The sequence below is a fragment of the Dipodomys ordii genome, unplaced genomic scaffold, assembly GCF_000151885.1.
Source record: "Dipodomys ordii isolate 6190 unplaced genomic scaffold, Dord_2.0 Scaffold3, whole genome shotgun sequence".
NCBI classification, from domain to species: Eukaryota; Metazoa; Chordata; class Mammalia; order Rodentia; family Heteromyidae; genus Dipodomys; species Dipodomys ordii.
The window spans coordinates 5947860-5968541 of record NW_012267219.1 but is presented as its reverse complement, the minus strand read 5'-3'; the positions used below and the strand labels follow the sequence as shown (position 1 = coordinate 5968541).

The 20682-nt window shown below is 35.6% G+C and overlaps 1 protein-coding gene across 4 annotated transcripts in view; it reads right to left on the bottom strand.

The window, feature by feature from the left end:
- Usp15 (ubiquitin specific peptidase 15) overlaps window positions 1-20682 on the bottom strand; it is a 105062-nt gene that overhangs the window by 3853 nt on the left and 80527 nt on the right. For 2 of the 4 annotated variants that reach the window (XM_013021397.1, XM_013021416.1), the window contains 13 exons: window positions 17397-17570; window positions 14043-14201; window positions 13738-13962; window positions 10305-10388; window positions 10120-10214; window positions 9848-10039; window positions 8061-8176; window positions 7673-7945; window positions 6562-6632; window positions 6087-6202; window positions 5323-5472; window positions 2782-2885; window positions 1823-1911 (listed from right to left, as the gene is read on the bottom strand). In XM_013021397.1, the coding sequence (XP_012876851.1) occupies window positions 1823-1911; window positions 2782-2885; window positions 5323-5472; window positions 6087-6202; window positions 6562-6632; window positions 7673-7945; window positions 8061-8176; window positions 9848-10039; window positions 10120-10214; window positions 10305-10388; window positions 13738-13962; window positions 14043-14201; window positions 17397-17570 (1848 nt within the window). Of the gene's footprint in view, window positions 1-1822; window positions 1912-2781; window positions 2886-5322; window positions 5473-6086; window positions 6203-6561; window positions 6633-7672; window positions 7946-8060; window positions 8177-9847; window positions 10040-10119; window positions 10215-10304; window positions 10389-13737; window positions 13963-14042; window positions 14202-17396; window positions 17571-20682 lie in introns of those variants that run through there. The other 2 variants (XM_013021406.1, XR_001175247.1) reach the window with 2 other exon arrangements.

Below are 20682 nucleotides of genomic sequence, written 5' to 3'. Positions count from 1 at the left end.
AGGGCTCTTGAATCAAATATAAAAATTATTCTTTAGTCTTATTTAGACTACCTTTATATAAGGTAGTCAAATACATTTGGCTAAATAAAAATTATTATTAAAACACATAGTAATAACAAATTCATGTTTATAAGACCAATTATTAGGACAGTGGGCAGTATTGTCAAAAAGACTTTCAAGGGGGGTGGGGGGGGTGGGAAGGGATGGGAAGGGGAAACAAAGGAGGAGGCTACGATGCTTGATAAGAAATGTACTCATTATCTTGCCCATGTAATTGTCACCCCTCTGTACAGTATTTTCACAATTAAAAAAAAAGGACTTTCAAAGAGGGGGAGAACAATTTTAGGATGTTTAAACAAACAGTGAGACACAAAAGAAAATGAGGAATTTAAAATACACTGGAAATGTTAAGTTAAGAGGCATAGAAAAAATACAGTATCTTATCTGGTTGTTTATATGGAGATAAGTAACAAAAATGTGTGTATATATACATAGATACACACATGCATATGTGCATATGTATTCACGTTCCATATAATGGCTTTTTCATCAATGGTAAGTGGCATATGCAATAGTCGCACCAAAAGATTACAATATAAATGTGATATGTAGTAGCCTTGATCATCTAGGTTTATACAAGTACATTTTATGATGTTTGCACAATGATCCAAATACTTAAAGCATTTTACAGAATGTATCCCTCTTCTTAAGGGACACACACACACACACGCACGCACGCACGCACGCACGCACGCACGCACGCACACACACACACACACACACACCCCTACCTACCTACCTACCTCTTGGCAGAGGCAGAATAAAAAAAGGAGAAAGAGAAACTTATGGACTGGGAATGTGGCTTAGTGGTAGAGTGCCTGCCTAGTATGCAAGAAGTCCTGGGTTCAATTACTCAGTACCACATAAACAGAAAAAGCCAGTGACAGTGTGACAGTGACAGTGTGGCTCAAGTGGTAGAGTGCTAGCCTTGAGTAAAAAGAAGCTCAGGGACAGTGTCCAGGCCCTGAGTTCAAACCCCAGGATTAAAAAACAAAAAAAGGGAGAGAGAAACATATTATTTCTTATCTATTCATGAAAAAAGACTAAAGTGATGCCAATAACTGGGCTCAGAGTTTATTTGCTTTAATAAGGTAGACTTTGAAATATCACAAACAATATATATATCTACAGATATATTTATAGTCTGTGCCTTCAAGTAATATATAATTTAATTTGTGGAACAGAGCAAATAAGTTAGTATCGCTAGTATTTCTCACTTGTTCTACCATTCTAATAAAATTTATACTTGCAAAAAAAATTTGTACTTGCAAAATGAATCTTCAAGTAATTTTTGACGATATATTATATCGTCATCCTGTATCAGTCAATATCTGAAGTCAAAACTCTACTGTGATGCAAAATGTAACAAATGTTGATTGTAAACTAGAACCAATGTGAATAGATGTAATTTCCTCATTTACTAATCAGAAAATACAAGGTTAGTTTTTTTTTTAAAGATCTACACTTTAAAACTACTCCCTAGAGGAAAACTAATTTCATTATAAACTATATGAAAAACTGCTAGAAAAAATTACAAACTGTAAAAATTCTGAAAATAAATGCACACTAGAGAAAAATCTCTGTTTCTTTAAAGCAAATCAGTGTTTCTTAGCCATTAGAATTGTCAGAATGTGGACTACTGTATTCCAGAGGCACCACTTATTAAATTTTTTGAACTCATCGCTTCCCTTTTGCTATACTTATATTCATGCTTTAAAACAGTTAATCTCATGATTTTTCAAGAACTATAAGACACACTTACCACAATTTGGTCTACAGATGCAGTGGAGACACTACTGTCATCAAAATAGTACCATTTTCCATCATCTTTATTTTTTGCAAAAGCAGTATCTAGGGAAAAATGACAATCACTCTGTCACTAAAACATCCACTGTTTTTGAGAGACTCCTCAAAACTACAATTATTTGCATAAGGAATATCTATTAAAATTACATGACAACAATTAATGAGGATTAATTATTGTGCATGGGTATATAATAAGAAAAAGTCAAAATATACACAAAAGAAAAAAGAAAGCTCAGTAGACCAATAATCATGACATAAACATAAATAGAACAGATCCTAGGAATGAAAAATCTATGAAGTAGAGAGTTTAGACCATTAAGTCAAGCTGGATAGTAACCTGACTGCACTTAAATACTCGTATGAATCAAGACATCACACTTCTAGGTACAGAGCTCAAAATCTTACAATATAGATCACAAACAATCACATTTATCGGTCTTATGGTGATAGGACAAAAGCAATTTGGGTATCTTACGAGGTAAGTAGGGAGAAACAACACAGTATGTGTAAAACCATGAATGGTGAGAAGCAATGGACTCAGACAAATGAACCATGGACAAGTCTGAAGCATCAGGAGAAACCTATAGCATTAATGAAATCTATAGTACTGTTGGTTATGTATGTAAACAGATATATATGTTTAAATGAGATATGTAAGAAAGAGGAAGAATGAAGAGATACCCCAACCAAACCAAAAATGCTTCTTCCTATTTCTTCAGCTAAGGGATAGGACTAACTCCATCCTCTCTACATCTGATAAAATAAGGTTAAAAGCCAACTCATTCATTAATCAACACTGAACAACTATTATTTTAAACATACACCTAAAATGTTATCTTTAAGAAGCAGTAAATATCTTAATGAAAAAGTCAAGGGTTATTTAAACATTATGATTTGAGTTAAATGCAAACTTACAATGTCCTCCTCCCATCCCTCCATAGTGGTTAGAAACAGCAATTAAATTATAGCGGCAGGGACCTGCATTTGGATTAATGAGGAATTCTGACATATCCAAATCACTGTTAGAAAGAGAAATCAAGTTACTTTTATGTTTCCCTAAATACAATAACTTCTTTTATAAAGTCTACTTCGTTCTGCCAACACACACACACACACACACACACACTATATATATATATCTCTTGATAGTTACAAAGAAATTATCAAAGGCTTATAAAACAAATTATACAGGGCTATAAAGGTGTCTCAATGGTAGAGTGCTTGCTTTTCATGCATGAGGTGCTGGATTCAATTTCTCAGCACCACATAAGCAGAAAAAGCCGGAAGCGGTGCTATGGCTCAAGTGGTAGAGTGCTAGCTTTTAGCTGAAGAGCTCAAAGACAGCACCGAGGCCCAGAGTTCAAGCCCCACAACCGACAAAACAACCCCCCCCCAAAAAACCCCAAAACAAATTATACATATCTTCAAGACATTAGAACATTTTGGGAAAAATTTTCTGAAGAGTTGAGAATTTAGCTGGGCACCAGCGGCTCACACCTGTAATCCTAGCTACTCAGGAGTCTGAGATCTGAGGACTGCCATTCAAAGCCAGCCCTGGGAGGACTCTTATCTCTAAATTAACCACCTGAAAACTGGAAGTGGCGCTATGGCTCAAGTGGTAGAGTACTAGCCTTGAGCTGAAGAGCTCAAGGACATTGCCCAGGTCAAGTTCAAGTCCCACCAAAAAAAAAAGAAAAAGAAAAAAAAAAGAGTTGAGAATTTAAAAATGTCCCATTGATTGATGCTATTCAGACTCATATTTTTATGAGGACATATTTCTCAGTGTACCAAGAAAAACTTATCAACCAGCTACAATGGCCATTTTTCATTTTCAAGTCATTTTTAGGAATGATTTATGCTAAGTAAAATAATAGTGAAAAATAACTTTCTTATTTTTATTTAATGGCCTTTTCTGCTTATGTGGCGCTGAGGAATCGAACCCAGGGCCTCATGCATGCAAGGCAAGCACTTTACCACTAAGCCACCTTCCCCAAAAGTTATAAGACAACTTTTTAAAAATAAAAACATACTAATCCCTTTTTGTTCTACATTTTCATGATGTTGATGACCTACATACAGGAAATAGGCAGCATTCTTTGAATAGAACTACTTGTTTATAATATGTTGTGCATGAACCTGGAACATGACCATCTTTTTTTTTAATTTAATTTATTTTATTTTATTTGTGAACATACTGTACAGAGGGGTTACAATTACATGGGCAGGATATGGAACATGACCATCTTGTAAGTAGTTTATCATTTCTGATTACTGTTCTTATACTTGCGTCATTGAAAAGCAACAATGATAATTTCAAGCATACATATTATATAGTTTGCATGCAAACTACATATAATTTTGACATTGTCAAAATTCTGTATTTCAGAAAAATTTGGCTTATACTTCTGTTGAAGAGAAAATGACCTCCACAATGTCCATCTCTGCCCCTTTAGTCCAATGTGGCTCCTACGCTGTGATTCTATTGTCTCATCTACCAAGTGTTGGGATTCTATGCATGTACTACCACACCTGGCTATGACCTTTTGTTTTCAGGTGAATAATGGCAAAATCTTTTCAATTTTACATTTATAAATTCCAACTCAAATGGGCAATCCAATGAATATTTTCAGCTTTACAAAATCTGTATTTTATACTTCACCATCTATATACTTTCATTTATCTGTAGCTCTTTAGACATACTTGCTTTAGTACTTTTCCCACTTATAGTTTCAAGTAAATACTGGATCATAAGTATTGAAATATGAGTCATATGTTCCCTTTTACAAAATGCAATATTAGGTTCTTTTTGTATGATACTACACATATTGTATGATATAGCAAATAGAGCTAACATTTAATATCATCCTTCTAAGCAATTTCACTATTCTTGCATATCATTTTAGTTTTTTGGAAAGGTATTTAGGAACAACTGATAAGTAATGATGAAATAACTCATAGAGGGCTGGGAAGGTGGTGCAGTGGTAGAGCGTTTGCCTTGCATGCATGAGGCCCTGGGTTCGATTCCCCAGCACCACATGAGCAAAAAGAAAAAAAGCTGGAAGTGATGCTGTGGCTCAAGTGGTAGAGTGCTAGCCTTGAGCTGAAAAGCTGAGAGACAGCGCCCAGGCCCAGAGTTCAGGCCCCACAACTGGACCCCCCCAAAAAAAAATTCATAGAAAAAATAATCTCTAAGTCCAAATAGTATCTTATATCAATGAACCCATAAAGTAATACAACATAATTAGTTATATTTAACTTTTTTTTAAGTATATTTTCTTTTTGGAAAACCTAAGAATAAAAATTACAAAATTCCAAACCTCAGAACTGTAACTCCTCAAAAATAAAATCATCAACTGAAATTAGATCCAATAATACATGATGCTTATTTAGTAAGTATAGTAATAGAAATCACCAAATAGCTTTGAGAAAAGCTTATTCATTATAATTTAAACTTACTTGACAGGAAAATCAACTAAAGTATCTAATTTGTCTCTCATGTATCGACTATAAGAAAATCGCTTGAGATGTACCACAAGCACTGGAGGCAGTGACCATAAATCCAATTTTTTTGTGGCTTGCTGATGTTCTTTACAATTTGGACAATACCTAAAGACAAGAATAAATATTTAATGATTGATTGAGGTACAAACAAATAACAATTTCCATTAGTGAAACAACAAATCAAAATATGTGTGAAAAGTTCTACAATTTTTTTCACTGAGTATTGTATACCTAATATTATGCCAGCAAAAAAATTCTGGTTAATTTTATCTTCAAAACTTTTCAAAGTAATTTTAACCATTATAATTTAACATATAAAAAAATCAAAGAAATGGAAAAAGATTATTAATGGTTTAGTACAATTAAAAAAGACATGGATATATCAAATGTGTGCTGAGATAGAGGCATTAGAAAATCTCAAAACTTCTAGTTCTAATACAATTATACAACAAAATGAGTTACTAATCTTCCTAAAAAATTTATCACAAAATAGTGTCATGGCTAAGAATTACTTGATAAAAGAAATTATTATTGAGATGAAAGCTTAACACTGTAATAATACTTTTGCATATTTTCCCATCCCTATTATAGACTTTATAACAAAAGGAAATGCTTATTACTTAAAATGCTTAAGAGAGTTTAGTAGCCAACTTTTCAACGTGATATAGCCCAGAATAAATGTTTTAAAAAAATGAGAAATATTTAACTTTGTCACTTACCAGGGATCTTCAGCACCTAGCTTTTCTTTTGTTGTAAAAAGCTCAATGCAATCTTTTAACTTCACAAAAGGCTTTTTAGGAGGTTTATATTCCACACTTTCATGTTTTTCAAAATCCTAAAGAGAAGTATTTCTTGAGTTAAGAGAACAAATGAAACAAATGCTTACTATGAATAATAATGAAAACTCCTAAATTTTTAAAAAGAATCACAAAGTTTATTTCTGCTGAGCTTTATATCATATTTCTTAATATTTCCTGAATAAAACTACATGACGATTAAAACAGGTAAGAAACCATGTTCAAACCTAACTCTCTACCTTAAAACCCAGAAAGATTCATGACTTACTTTTTTAAACTGGAAAAATAAATAAATTTGATGGAAACAAAGGAGTATGATAAAAGAGTATGATTAATTCTAATAATCAAAAGAAAGTAAATCAGGAGGAGGTAAAAAAAGTAGTGAATGATGACTTACCTCAGCGGCATTTTCATCAAAGTATCTTTTTTTCAAATCAGGATCCCAATCCAAGGCAAGAAAAGATCTTTCTAAGGTAGAAATGCATTTTTTTCCTTTAAAATGTATACATTTTAGGGTATACATTTATTTACAATCAATATATTTATGTGTTAGCAAATATAGCAGTAAAAGTAGCTATATTTATTTGCACTAGGTGATTTGGGCCAATGAAATAATTCAAGAATTCACCACCACAACAAAAAGATACAAAGAATCTTAGGACAGGATGCTCAGCTCCACTGGTAGTGTGCCAGCCAGAAGTGTAAAAAACTAAGAGCTAATGAGGCCTTTGCCAGCCAGGCCCTGTACTATGTGGAAAAGCTGGGGATCCCCACTGAGGTGAACCCCTAGGGGGTACCATGGCCCTGGGCCACCCCCTGGGCTGCACCTGGGTATGCCAGGTGGTCCCGCTGCTGAATGAGCTGCTGAATAAGCTGAAGTGCCGTGGAAACAGGGCCTACAATGTGGTGTTCATGTGCATCGGGATCAGCATGGGTGCTGCTGCTGTCTTCAAATACCCTGGAAACTGAGGCCCTGCTGGCGTTCATGAACTCCCTGTCCACTGTGGACTACGGGACTGCAGACATGATCCAGGAGCCTGAGCCCTCCCTCTCCAGGTGGGGTGTGGGGGCATCTCTGCACATCTAATTCAGAAAATCTGAAGTCAGCTTGCACGGCCCTCAAGAGGTGAGCATGGGGTGGTCCTCACCAGACCTTCTCATCAGACACAAGTTGGTGTGGGCCTGAGCCTGGGCTGGCATGTAATTGTGGGGACAGTGGGCTCTGGATGTGGGCTGCCCTGGGTGGAAAAAATGTGCTCCATCACTTTGAAAAAAAGCTAAGAGCTCAAGACCCTAAGTACAAGCTACAGGAATATGAAAGCTTAGTGATAAATTCAGCCTTACTTTATTAAACATTGACACTTAGGCATTAAGGCCTTTCATTTAAACTCTCAGATAAATAAATGGCATTTTTCACAATAGGGCTGAATTCCATTAATTTTACCCAATAAACAAGACAACACTTCACAGTGCTGTAATTAAATAGACAATTTTTCACAAATACTTACCATCTAGCCTAAGCTGCCTATCATCAAATCTTATATGCCTGGTATCATCTTTGATGTAACTGATATCAGTATTGCCTAAGTTGTTGAACTGGAATGTAAACAATCGCTTTTTGTGTCCCGTGAATTGACCTTTGCAAGTATCTTCAGTACACAATCCATTTTCAGAATCATTATCTCCTCCTACTGAGTCTTCAGACTGACTGTTTTCATTCTCTGAGGGAAGTTCTTGATCTTGGCTGGATTCATCATCTGGTTCATCTGTTTCCATTTCACCTAATTTTAGATATTAGACATCTCTGAATAAACTCAGTGAGGTATATACATATAGTTTCTCAAGACCCAACATATCTTTAATAATTGAAGTGAGAAAATTTCAGGAAAATCTTACTTGGTGAGCCTTCTTCATGTATGCCATTTGGGCCATTTCCATTAATATTTTGGTCCTTACAGCAATGCAGGGATCCTTCAGTTTCTTCAGTTTCAGTAGATATTTTGACATACCGGCTTATATAAAAACAGAAAACAAGTTCAGTTATACAAGGCCTAAAATTAACACATGTTCTTTAGTGGATTCAAAAGATCATAATTACATTTTACAAAAGATCATAATTACAATTTACTATTTATTTATTTTTTGGTGGGTCATGGGGCCTGAACTCGGGGCCTGGGCGCTGTCCCTCAGCTCTTCAGCTCAAGGCTAGTGCTCTACTACTTGAGCCACAGAGCCAATTCTGGCTTTTTTTGCTTATGTGGTGCTGAGGAATTGAACCCAGGGCCTAATGCATGCAAAGTAAGCACTCTACCACTGAGCCACCTTCCCAGCCCCTTGTTTTTGTCTTTTTTTCTTTTTTTTCCCTCTTTTTGGGGGGGGAGGATAGGAGGGGGCTTGGGCACTATCCCTGTGCTCTTTTGCTCAAGGCAAGCACTCTACCACTTGAGCCACAGTGCCACTTCCTGTATTTTGTCTTTTTAATCAGTTATTTCTTTTTGTTGTTGTTGGCTATGGGGCTTGAACTCAGGGCCTGGGCACTATCCTGAGCTCTTTTCTCAAAGTTAGTGCTTTACCAACTGGAACCAGAGCTCCACTTCCAGTGTTTGAGCAGTTAACTGGAGCTAAGAGTCTCACGGGGACTTTTCTGCCCAGGCTGGCTTTGAATCTCAATCCTTATATCTCAAAATCCTGGGTAGTTAGGATTATGCATGAGGCACTGGTGCCCAGCCAGAATTAGTTACTTCTAAGGTTTTATTCTTTTATAAGGTTAGAAATGTGTACCAAATAAGTTTCAACTTAAAAACATCATCATTTAGATGATTTTGTTAATAACACTGTTTACATAATGTGGTGTGTGTGTGTGTGTGTGTGTGTGTGTGTGTGTGATTACTGGAATTTGACCTCAGGGCCTCAAGTAGTTAGGCAGGTGCTCTACTTACTTGCACCATGCCTATAGCCCTTAATACTTTTTAGTTATTTTTAGGTAGGATCTCAAGTTCTTTGGGCTAGGCTAGATTGCCCTCCTACTTATATCTCCTCATATTTGGATGATAGATGCACATCACCATATTCAGCCTTTTTTTTTGAGATGGGATCTTGCTTTTTTGTCTAGACTGATCTTGACAGTGTTCCTGAAGATCTCTGTTGGGTATTATAGGTGTGAGTTACTATGCCTGGCCCAATAATGTGATCTTTATGCAGGGATCAGGAAACTATAATAGCTAAGTAAGAGAAAAAAATACTAAATATGTCAAGTACCAAGGATTAAAAAAAGAGTGACCAAAATGCATTTGCAATCACTTTATAATTCAAATCAAGGCTTTTAGGAAGGCCAAAAAAAATGGGCATCTTACTATCAAATTGTGTACATTAAATAGTTAAATAAGACTATTAAAGATAAAATCTGACATCTTATGATTTCAGGATATATATTAGAGTTATAAATTCTTATTTCAAATATAAATTTTTGGTACTGGGTTAAGACTTTATGCTTCCTGGGTTTGAAGCTTTGTTTTATATCATCAAGAAAGTAAATGAGATGTAATCTGATTTTTAACATTATTACCTCTCTAAACAAAGTAGAAATAATATAGACATCACATTTATCTAACTACTTTATATTTTATTCTTTTTAAACATTTTTTATTCTTTTTTTTTTCTCTGTGGAATTGTCTAGCACTTACCACATTCTCAAAAGCAGGAGATTATAAAGTTTATCTTCAGTATTGTTTCGTGGTACAGCCATAAGAAAAGGTTGGCCAAAAAGTGAAGAACCAGTATGATGGGTATAACTTGAGTGTCTGAATTTTTCTCTTAGGCAAACAGGAATAACCACATGTTCAGTATCTTCTGTCCTATTGATGTTAATTTCAAAGCTAGAAAAACAATACTGGCCATTAATTCTTTTTTCTTTTGATTTTTTAAAGTATATTTTGCAAACCAATTTTATACTTACACATAAATATCATCCCGTTCCATAATACTACTAAGATTTTCATCCATCGCAAATATCCTGTGAAATCTATGATTGTATATATCAGTAACTATCATCTAAAAGGAAATAAATTTCTATTAAGTTGGTTTTACAACACTGAAAAACAAAATATCAACTTACATAATTTAACCTTAGAAACATCTTACCTTATCTGATGGTACTCCTGACAAAACAGATAATGCCGTACAAAGATCTAGTATATTTCCAATTTTAGGGACAACCACTTTGTACTAAAAAAAAACAAAAACAAAAACCAAACAAACCAACAAACAAAATATAATTAAGTTAGTACCTTGGAAAAAACAGATGAGACTACCTCATGGCAGCTTCATTTGGCATTTGGCTCAGTGTTTTTAACCCCATCTTGCCATCATCCTGGGTAAAAATGTTTATATGGGTATGTCCTAGCCTATTGTTCCTTAGCTCTTCAAGTCAAATGCCTACACTTGGCATCCAAGTGTAATCAACTTCCTGGAGCTGTCATCACCAGAAACAGCTTCAGTTCTGATACCTTAATCTCTAACAGATTACAAAGTGACCAATTTTTTTTTTTACTTTTTCTAGAGACTTCTTATCTGTTCTGAATTTGCATAAAGATGTCTAGTCCTAATGACTTTCCATTTTCTCCCTTAGGGTCTCATGTCTTTCCCTCCAGACTGCATGTTCTTCATCACTTCAGCTGTTCCACTGGAAAATCTTTATTCTCTGTTACTCTGTCCTACTGTTGCTGAGTTTCTTAGAGCTGTTCAGACGTACTGGAAAAAAATCTCTCATCATTAAAAGGCCAGTGTGCTATAAATCCATAACTCCAATCTCAAGTGATTCTTTACCACTGCCCCCAAATAATTCTGTTATCATTTATTTGCTTATTTTCTCAATAACTTAAAAAAATCTAACATTCATTAAGTTTCTTATGTCACCATTTCTTTCACTAACAGAGCACCGATTTTTTGCCAAGGAAACAGAAGGTGCAAATTGGGGGGTGGGGGGCGGGAAGAATCTCCTATTTTCTGTCCTCTTACATACCTATTTGAATAAAAATATATAAATATATACTTATATATAATATATAATATAATATTATGTATGTATAGTTTTCTCTCTTTTTGCCTTGTGTCTTGAAACACATGGAAAGACAGGTGTTTTATTCCCCTTTTAAGCTAACTCTGCATCTATTTCCTGAATCTTATCTAACTTTGCTTTTCTGAGACCTAAACCAGCCATCACCCTTTTTTTTCTGTTTTGACTTTCCCCCTGTCTCTCTCTTTCCCTTTGTGGTTACCAGAGTTTGAACTCGGGTCTCTGCTTAGCTTTTTCACAGCTGATACTCTACCACTTGAGCTATGTCTCCAGACCAGCTTCCAGTCTTGACTTTTCTTCCTAGCCTAGTCTCAGCCTCCCAAGTAGCTAGGATTATAGGTACCTGGCTATGTTGCTTCCATTGTGTAAACATTAGGATATATTCTTATCAAAAAGCAAATCTAAACTAAAACTAATACCTCACTGTTTTCCCTGTAATAATTTCCTCTTCAATCATTTTCCTATCTTCTCTGCTTTATAAATAACTTTGTCTACAATATTTAAATCAACTACCATAACTTTCTTACCTACCATTCCCTTCTCAGTCCACGTCTGGCTATCTTCTAGGTTTCCCTATCTTCTAGGTTTCCCAAAATATTATACCGTCCTTATTTTACCTATCTTTCTGTACCATGATTCTCATTACTCACTCCATCCTTTAAAACTTCCTAGAACACTACTACTTCTTTTTCTCCTGCTGTGACAATACTTTCTGCTTCAAGCTCTTCTCTAGTGTTTATTAATTCTACACTCACTTCTTATACTGGGTGATAGTGCAACTTGACTTGCTTTTGGCCAGTCTTAGACTGATGCTCTAGGTAGAATTATTAATAATGGCCCCTTTTATTTTCAAGAGAGTTCTAGTTTAAATGCTAAATCTTTTTTTTGTTTTTTTGGTCAGTCATGGGGCTTGAACACTGGGCCTGGGCACTGTCCCTGAGCTCTTCAGCTCAAGGCTAGTGGGCTAGTGTTCTGTCACTTTAAGCCACAGCACTACTTCCGTTTTTCTGGTGGTTAATTGGTGATAAGAATCTCACAGACTTTCCTGCCTGGGCTGGCTTTGAACCGAGATCCTCAGATCTCAGCCTCCTGAGTAGCTAGGATCACAGGCATGAGCCACTGACACTTGGCTTAGATGCTAAATCTTAAGAGTCACTTCATATGATCTCATCATTCTAAAGACCTATCATCTTCATAGAGCTCACTGCTCAATTTAAATCTCAAACACAATCTGCCCTTCAGTCTAAATATATAAACTCACTGAATATTGGATTATCTTCACCTAAATTCTGTATTTCTTCTGTATTTCAAAGTCAACATATATAATATTAAACACAAGACTAGATCATGCTAAGCTATCATTCTCAATACCGAAACACATTTCTTTTCACATCTGTTCTTAGTGAAAACCATTAAAAGAAACAGCATATTATCTCTTCAATTTTTCAGTCTAGTAAATTTGACATCATCTTTGAATATACTTCCACATTTTCAATGAGTTCTTCCATCAAACTGCCAACCTGACTCTAATCATTACCCCTCCCCTCCATGTTAGGTGGGGATTGGACCCAGGGCTTCATGCATACTAGGTGAAATGCTCTACCACTAAAATACCTACTGCTCCTGAAAGTACTTCTGTGTACCTACTCCTGCTGTTTGTCATCTTAACACTGCAAAAGTTTCTTAGATGGTCTAATTACTTTGGATTTAAACCATTTTTATTTGTGATCTAGGCAGAATCTTCTTTTTCATATATAAATCTAGCTAAATAATCTCTATACTTTTAACAAGCTTTAGTGATTCTTCTAAACCTCAATGAAGTCTGAACTTCCTATCACTGTATCAAGGATCTATATGATTCTAGCTCTTGCTTACCCTATTAACAATTTGTAGATTTCATAAGTAGACCATGTGTGCCAGGTATTGGTAGCTCATGCTTAGCTATTCAGGAGGCTGAAACCTGGAGCACTGCAATTCAAAGCCAGTTTGGGCAGATAAGGCCCCACTTCCAATTAACCAGCCTTAAAAGCTGGACTGGAGGTATGTATCAGTTGGTAGAGCATCAGTCAAGAGCAAGCAAGCTACACAAGGCACTGAGCTCAAGACCTATTACCTGGAAGTGGGGGGGGGGGAGAAGAGGGAATGAACTTTATAGATGGCATTTTCTTGGCTTATGATGCTTTCATTTCCAGCTTTCACCTGATTATAATCAGGAATCATAGCAGGCATTAATGCCAGTTTAGTAGATTACTCTGCCTGTGTATTGTAGTACCCTACCATGGTACTTTTATCACAACAACAAACTTCTTCAGAATAAGGAGTAGAAACGCGTTCTTATTTTTGTGGTATTGAGGTGATTTCAGGGCCTAGAACTTGATAGATATGTGCTCTACCATGAGCCCTATCTCCAGCCCTTGACAACTAATCATTTATAACAAAGACAAATATTCATTTGTTTTAAATAAGAATAAAAAATGCAAAGAAAATAGTATTACTGACCTGCATAGGTTTAGCAAGGGGGTCCATTCTCACTAAATACACTTCCAAGGTCCGTTCTTTTTTCATGGGCAATGGAAGCGTCAAATAACAAAAAGGATCAAATGTTACTGAAATCTTCGCACATTCTGGACAAACTAAAGTTGACTTAAAAAGGCCATGAAATATGTCCACAATGATAGAATCATTTCTTTTTAAATGGTTTTCCCAGGCTTCTTCAGCAACCACCTATAAGGAAAATAAGACAACAATTACAAAGAAGTATTAGAGAATTTTAACAATGGTAACAATAGTATCATGAAATATACCTTATCTGGCCTTCCATCAGCATCTTTTAACTGGATATATGGTTTTTTCCTAATTCTATTTAAATCTTCATGTAGTCCGTCCAATAGGAAAGCTAATAGTTCTTGACAGTCTTGCTGCTGATATCCAGAGAACTGAGGTGCAAAACGTCCTACTTGTGTCTGTAAGAAAAGCAAAACTATAAAATCAGAGACACGGTGTCTTAAGTAGTATATACTTGATCCTTCATTGTCATGGACTGTACATTTGAGAATTTGCCCCCTTACTAAGGTCTATTTGTAAGCTTCAAATGAAATTTTGATATTTTTACAGTCATTTGTAGATATGCTGAGTGGCAAAAAATTGAGTCACCTGATGTGGACATTCCCATCTGAGTAACAAGGTGACACTGCTGTTTCAGCTGTTAAACTACAAAAAACAAATGGCTTTTTTTTTTTTGGGGGGGTCCGTCTTGGGGGCTGAACTCGGCCTGGGCACTGTGCCTCAGCTCTTCAGCTCAAGGCTATAGTGCCATACCACTTGAGCCACAGTGCCACTTCTGGCTTCTTTCTGCTTATGCGGTGCTGAGGAATTGAACCCAGGGCCTCATGCACGTGAGGCAAGCCTTCTACCACAGGCCAACTTCCCAGCCCAACAAGTGGCTTTTATGATTTATTTAGTACTATTCTTTTTTTTCCTCCACACATTTTTTTTCTTGATTATTTCGGTATTCAAAATGGCCCCCCCACATAGTGTTGAAGTGACTAGTTTAAATATACTTTACAGGGAAAGTTAGATCAAGCACAAGTCACAATGCTGCTAGCTGTGAATTCAGTGTTAATGAATGTAAAATACATATGAAGTAAAGGATCTCTGAACAGAAAAACACATCAAGTTATACATTGGCTGGATGATGAAAATGTGACCAAAGGCTTGGTGGGATCAAACCTTGTATTTTCCTTGGGTGCAACTGTTCAGTATTTTTAAATTTTTAAGGAATAAAACTATTGTGAACAATAAAAACTGACTATATAAGCCATGTACTGATGGCTCACACCTGTAACCCTAGCTATTCAGAAAGCTGAGATCTGAGGATCACCATTCAAAGCCAGCCAGGACAGGAAAGTCCATGACACTCTTATTTCCAATTAACCACCAGAAAAAAACTGAAGTAGTTCTGTGGTTTAAAGTGGTAGAGCACTAGCCTTTAGCAAAATATCCCAGGGACAGTGCCTAGGCCCTGAGTCCAAGCCCTATGACTGACAAAAATACTAACAAACCCCACAAAAGACACTAATTATGTACAAAATATAAACATATGTTTTGTTTTGTATGCCCAATAAGCATTCAGTGGATCATAACTGGGACAAAATAGATCAACACACAGAATTCTTAAACTACAGCTGGTGCAGTGGCACATGACTATAGTTCTAGCATTTGGGATGCTAGAAGGGCAGGAATTGCTTGAACCCGAGTTTGAGACCAGACTCTGTAACAAAACAAGATCCCTCTCAAACACAGCTACACTGGTAAATATTTATTATCTATAAATAAAATGTGTAATCACTACTTGGGTTTAGTATATTTCCTTCTCATTATTTGCTGTTTCCCTGTTTTTCAACTTTTTTTTTGCATGTGATAATAGAGTTTGAACTCAGCTTTGTACTTACTAGGCAGGCACTCTACCAACTGAGCCACACACCCAACCCTTTTTGTTTTAGTTATTATTTTTTTTGTCAGTCGTGGGGCTTGAACTCTGGGCCTGGGCCCTGTCCCTGCGCTCTTCAGCTCAAGGCAAGCGTTCTACCACTTGAGCCACAGTGCCACTCCGGTTTTCTGGTGGTTTACTGGAGATAAGAGTCTCATGGATGATCCTGGCTGGGCTGGCTTTGAAACGTGATCCTTAAATCTCAGCCTGATGAGTAGCTAGGATTACAGGTGTTTTAGTTAATTTTAAGGTAGGGTCTCATGTTTTTTGTTTTGTTTTTCTCCAGAGATTGACCTGGACCAATATCCTCCTATTTATAGCACATCACATAGCTGGGATGACAGTTATGTGCAGTAGCTTAATGAGTGAGATGGGGACTTGCCGTTTGTCCAGGCTGGCCTATAACCATCTCTGCCTTCCAAGTAACTGAGATTATATGTATGAACCACTGTAACTGGCCTCCAACCTTCTTTATTCTTAGCTCTATGTCTTCCTATTGTCTCCTCTTGAAAAAGTCCAGCAAGTAGAAAATAAAGCCAGGTTCTCTTTTACTATATTACTATATATATTATATTATCACACACATATACATAATTACATATCTAAAAGCATTATGAAATAAGATGGAAAAATGTTGACTTGATAAATGAAGAGAATATTGTGAAAATATTGTACACTTGAGACTTAAAATTCAGGTACACTTTGCTCTGGATCACTAGAAACAAATCACCAAACTCCCATTTAGTTGTGTGTATACATACAGGATAAATCTCAGAGATAACATATTCATATATGTTTCCTTTAGTCATTGTCTCACCAAGTATTTTTTAAATAATATTGAAGTGCAATTATATAAATCACAGTGAAGTGCTGCATATTTATGCAAAATTTAAAGGGATAAAAATCTAGCAAAAATAATTGGGCTGAGGGATCAGGGTTGAGAGATGGGTAGGTTAAAAATGAAAAAGAAAGCAAATGCAGAGGTACTTTGATTTATCAGTTGCTTTTTATCTTGTAAGAACTAGTATACTGATAACAAAATGTTGCATAGTAGATGGACTAAATGAAAGCCAATTCCTTATTTAAGTTTAAAATTTTCAAATTAGTCAATGATATCATAAGGAAAACCCTAACATTATAAAGCTACACTTCAGCTTAATTCTTAATTTGAATGATTAAATTATTTTGGGTTTTGTTCTATGAAGTAACTAATTCACAAATATGGATAAACTTACAAGCTTAAGAACTATATTGACAATACATTTAATTATTATTCAGTAATTGTTTTGCAAACGCTTCATTTCAATAAATTTTAAAAGTTGCAAGGACTACCAAAATAAATTTTGTTCTTAGACATCTATGATATGCCCAAGTTTACATTTTTTACATTCATATAAAACATACAGGCAGAGATGAGGCAGTTTTGTCTTTTCCCATTTGCTTCCCTTTGCCTCATATCCTATTACAACATTTTTGTAAATTGATCACCTATGTTAATCCCCTGCCCTGAATTTTTAATACCACAGAATGTGCTATATTTTTATGTACTATATTCTTTTGGAGGACCACAAACCATATAAAACTAGCTTTCATCCCTTCTACCTAAGAATAAACTTTCATCCTTTGAGAATGATATCTCCCTCATTGAGAATTCATTAACCACACTAACCTTAAATGCTCTTGGAGTGACGTAGCTAAACTTTCCAGACCACATTTGCTTGATCAGTTCAGCATATGATTTAGCTATTTCACCTCTCATTCCTAAGGGATTGTCAAAATTCAGTTCTTCTTGATACTTATCATTGAGGAAATATTCAGTAAGTGGAGGTGTGTTGCTCAAACACTGCAAAAAATAAAATATATTCCTTAAAACATGTTATGTTGAGAGAAACAAGTTTTTCAGTCATAATATATAAAAATATATAAATGATGGTCTATTATAATAAGTATCTAGTCAAACACTCAATTGATGCAATTAGCTAATCACGTCCTATATTTGCAATGTTACTTACAAGAAGTAAAAAGCTGCTATTTGTACTAAAAATATGAATATGCATACAAACTGTCTGTTAACTAGGCGAGAAATTTATTTTCTCCTTTTAGCTGACTGCTAGAAATTATGGATTATCTGTATGCAGGCACCTGTAAATTAACCTGAGTAGGTAAAAACTGAAATACAGTGCAACAACTTAACTTGAAATAGATGCAATTAGCTTTTGCTATGCATGGACTCAACTGCAGATAGAAAAATATTTGGAAAAAAACTGTTGTCTGCATTGATATATATTCTTAAAGGTAAAAATTATTATTAAAATAATAACAAATGCTTTAGCTTTTTCTCTTCATGGAATGTTAAAATACATGGATACACACAGATGACAGTAGTACTGCTTCCAGTGTCAATTTCTTATAATCTTCCTTTTGGTAATCCAGCTTTAGAATGGGATAGTACAGACTAGCTGAGCCAGAGAAAACTTTAGTAACATGAACTGTGTTGTCTTTTTACTTTTTCCAGCTCTTAACTTATGGCAAAAATAAAAACAACGAATATACCAGTACTCCAAGAAAGATCTTTTCCATTCTGAATCAGTAATTTAATATTTAAAATAAAATACATGGTAGTATAGTGTATCCATAATATTTTATTTCAGGATGGAATAATAAGTCAATGATACTATATAATTTTATTTTGATATGTACCAATACTATTTTATTAATAAAAAGCCTAGAATATATAATGTCTGACATAAAGTCATATGGGTAACCACTCTTATTATGCAGAAGATACCTGCCTTGGAGTCAAGTGACAAAGTAATAAAATGAGAAGCAAGCTGCTTGCATTTAACATATTAAAAACCCACTCTTATGCGATCTTGGAAAGTAAAGCTATGTTGAAGCTTGCTTTCCACTGCTTAAACAGATTTATAGTGATAAAAAGTTCAGCCCTTAGTGACCAAAACATAAAACTTAAGTTCAGCTCTGCTGGTTTTATACAGGTTATCTTAGATATAAAATTTGTCTATAAGTCATGTCATTTAGATAAAATTCCAGAACAAGCATATTTCTTAATTTTTCAACTAAATTATGATGCTTTATTTTGTGGTTTCAATTACAAATCAACTTGTTTATTAATCAATTATAATATCTACTTAGCAGTTTTTCTATAATGCTTTCTAAACTGGTAGTCTGGCTGCTACTCTGAAGATGATATAGTGTTTTCCCTGTATCATGAAATTTGTTACTAAGCAATTCTTATAAAGTTTAAAATGTTTAGGGTTATCCATACAAGCCTTGAGTCTTTTAATATATGGTTCCCAATATAAAAACAATCTATGTGAAGCAAGAGAGGGGAAAGATTGTTCTTTACCTTTCTTTTTCATTTTATAATCTTACATTCATCTTATAATCTTACATTCCTTTTTGTTTTTAAATTTTTTTTTTTTGTTGTTGTTGTTGGTTGTAGGACTTGACTTCTGGGCTTGGGCGCTATCCCTTAACTCTTCAGCTCAAGGCTAGTGCTCTACCACTTGAGCCATAGTACCACTTCCAGTGTTTTCAGTGGTTTATTGGAGATAAAGAGTTTCATGGACATTCCTGCCTGGGCTGGCTTTGAACAGCAACCCTCAGATCTCAGCCTCTTGATTAGCTAGGATTATAGGCGTAAGCCACTGGCACCCAGCTTTACATTCCTTTTGAATCTCATTTTTTCTTGCTTTTCTTTTTAAATATATGTCATTTTAATTATAAACCCAGCACTTGAGGATAGGAAATGCAGTTAAAATATACGTTGGTTACACAGAGTAGAAACACCATCACCAGTGTCATCTGATTTAGCGTGAATAGTATTGATTAACCAGAAAGTCAGGAAACAATTTCTATCCATTAGTCCTCAAATCTTTATGTCTGATCAGCTCAGAGTTCTAACTAAAAATATAACATTCTACTACAGTCTATTAACATAGTTACATAAAGACTAATTTATAGCTCTACCAAAATATCTCAAAGAATCAAGCTGTGCAATTATAAGGTTTTTTTTTGGTCCAGTCGTGGGACCTGAACTCTGGGCCTGGGCGCTGTCTCTCAGCTCTTCAGCTCAAGGCTAGCGCTCAACCACTTGAGCCACAGTGCCACTTCCGGCTTTTTCCTTTTTGCTTATGTGGTGCTGAGGAATCGAACCTAGGGCCTCATGCATGCAAGGCAAGCGCTCTACCACTGAGCCACCTTCCCAGCCCCTATGAGTAAGTTTTAAGCTTCATTCACATTTATTTATTTATTTATTTATTTTTGTCAGTTGTGGGGTTTGAACTCTGGGCCTGGGTGTTGACATTGACCTGGAGCTCTTTAGCTCAAGGTGAGCACTCTACCACTTTAGCCACAGTGCCAGTTCCGGTTCTCTGGTGGTTTATTGGAGATAAGAGTCTCACAAACCTTCCTGCCTGGGCTGGCTCTGAACCTCTGAACCGTGATCCTCAGATCTCAGCCTCCTGAGTAGCTAGGATTACAGGCGTGAGCCACCAGTGCCTTGCCACACTTAAATATTCAAATACATCCTTATCTTGCAAAGTGCTTCCAAGTACAAATGGAAAAAATGTTAGTTTTCCAACAGCAACCAGAGATCTTTCAATATGTATGTCTGATCATGTTACTTCCTTGTTGTACCAGGGGTGAGAACCTTTTATGGCAGGGGTATTTGGATATTTATAACATATTTATAGGCTATACCAAAACTATCAACACAGGCAGACAGCAGCATCCAGCTGACATGGGAAATGTTCCCCCCATACTTGTCAACCCTTTAATATTTCCCTTGTTACCAGATTAGAATGCCAAATCCTTACATGGATCTGATTTTGTTTATATCTCATCCTTTGTCCTTTTTACTTTCCATGCATTCTCACATTCTATAAGTTGCAATTTTCTACTCAAAATTTATCTTTTTTTTTTGGGGGGGGGGG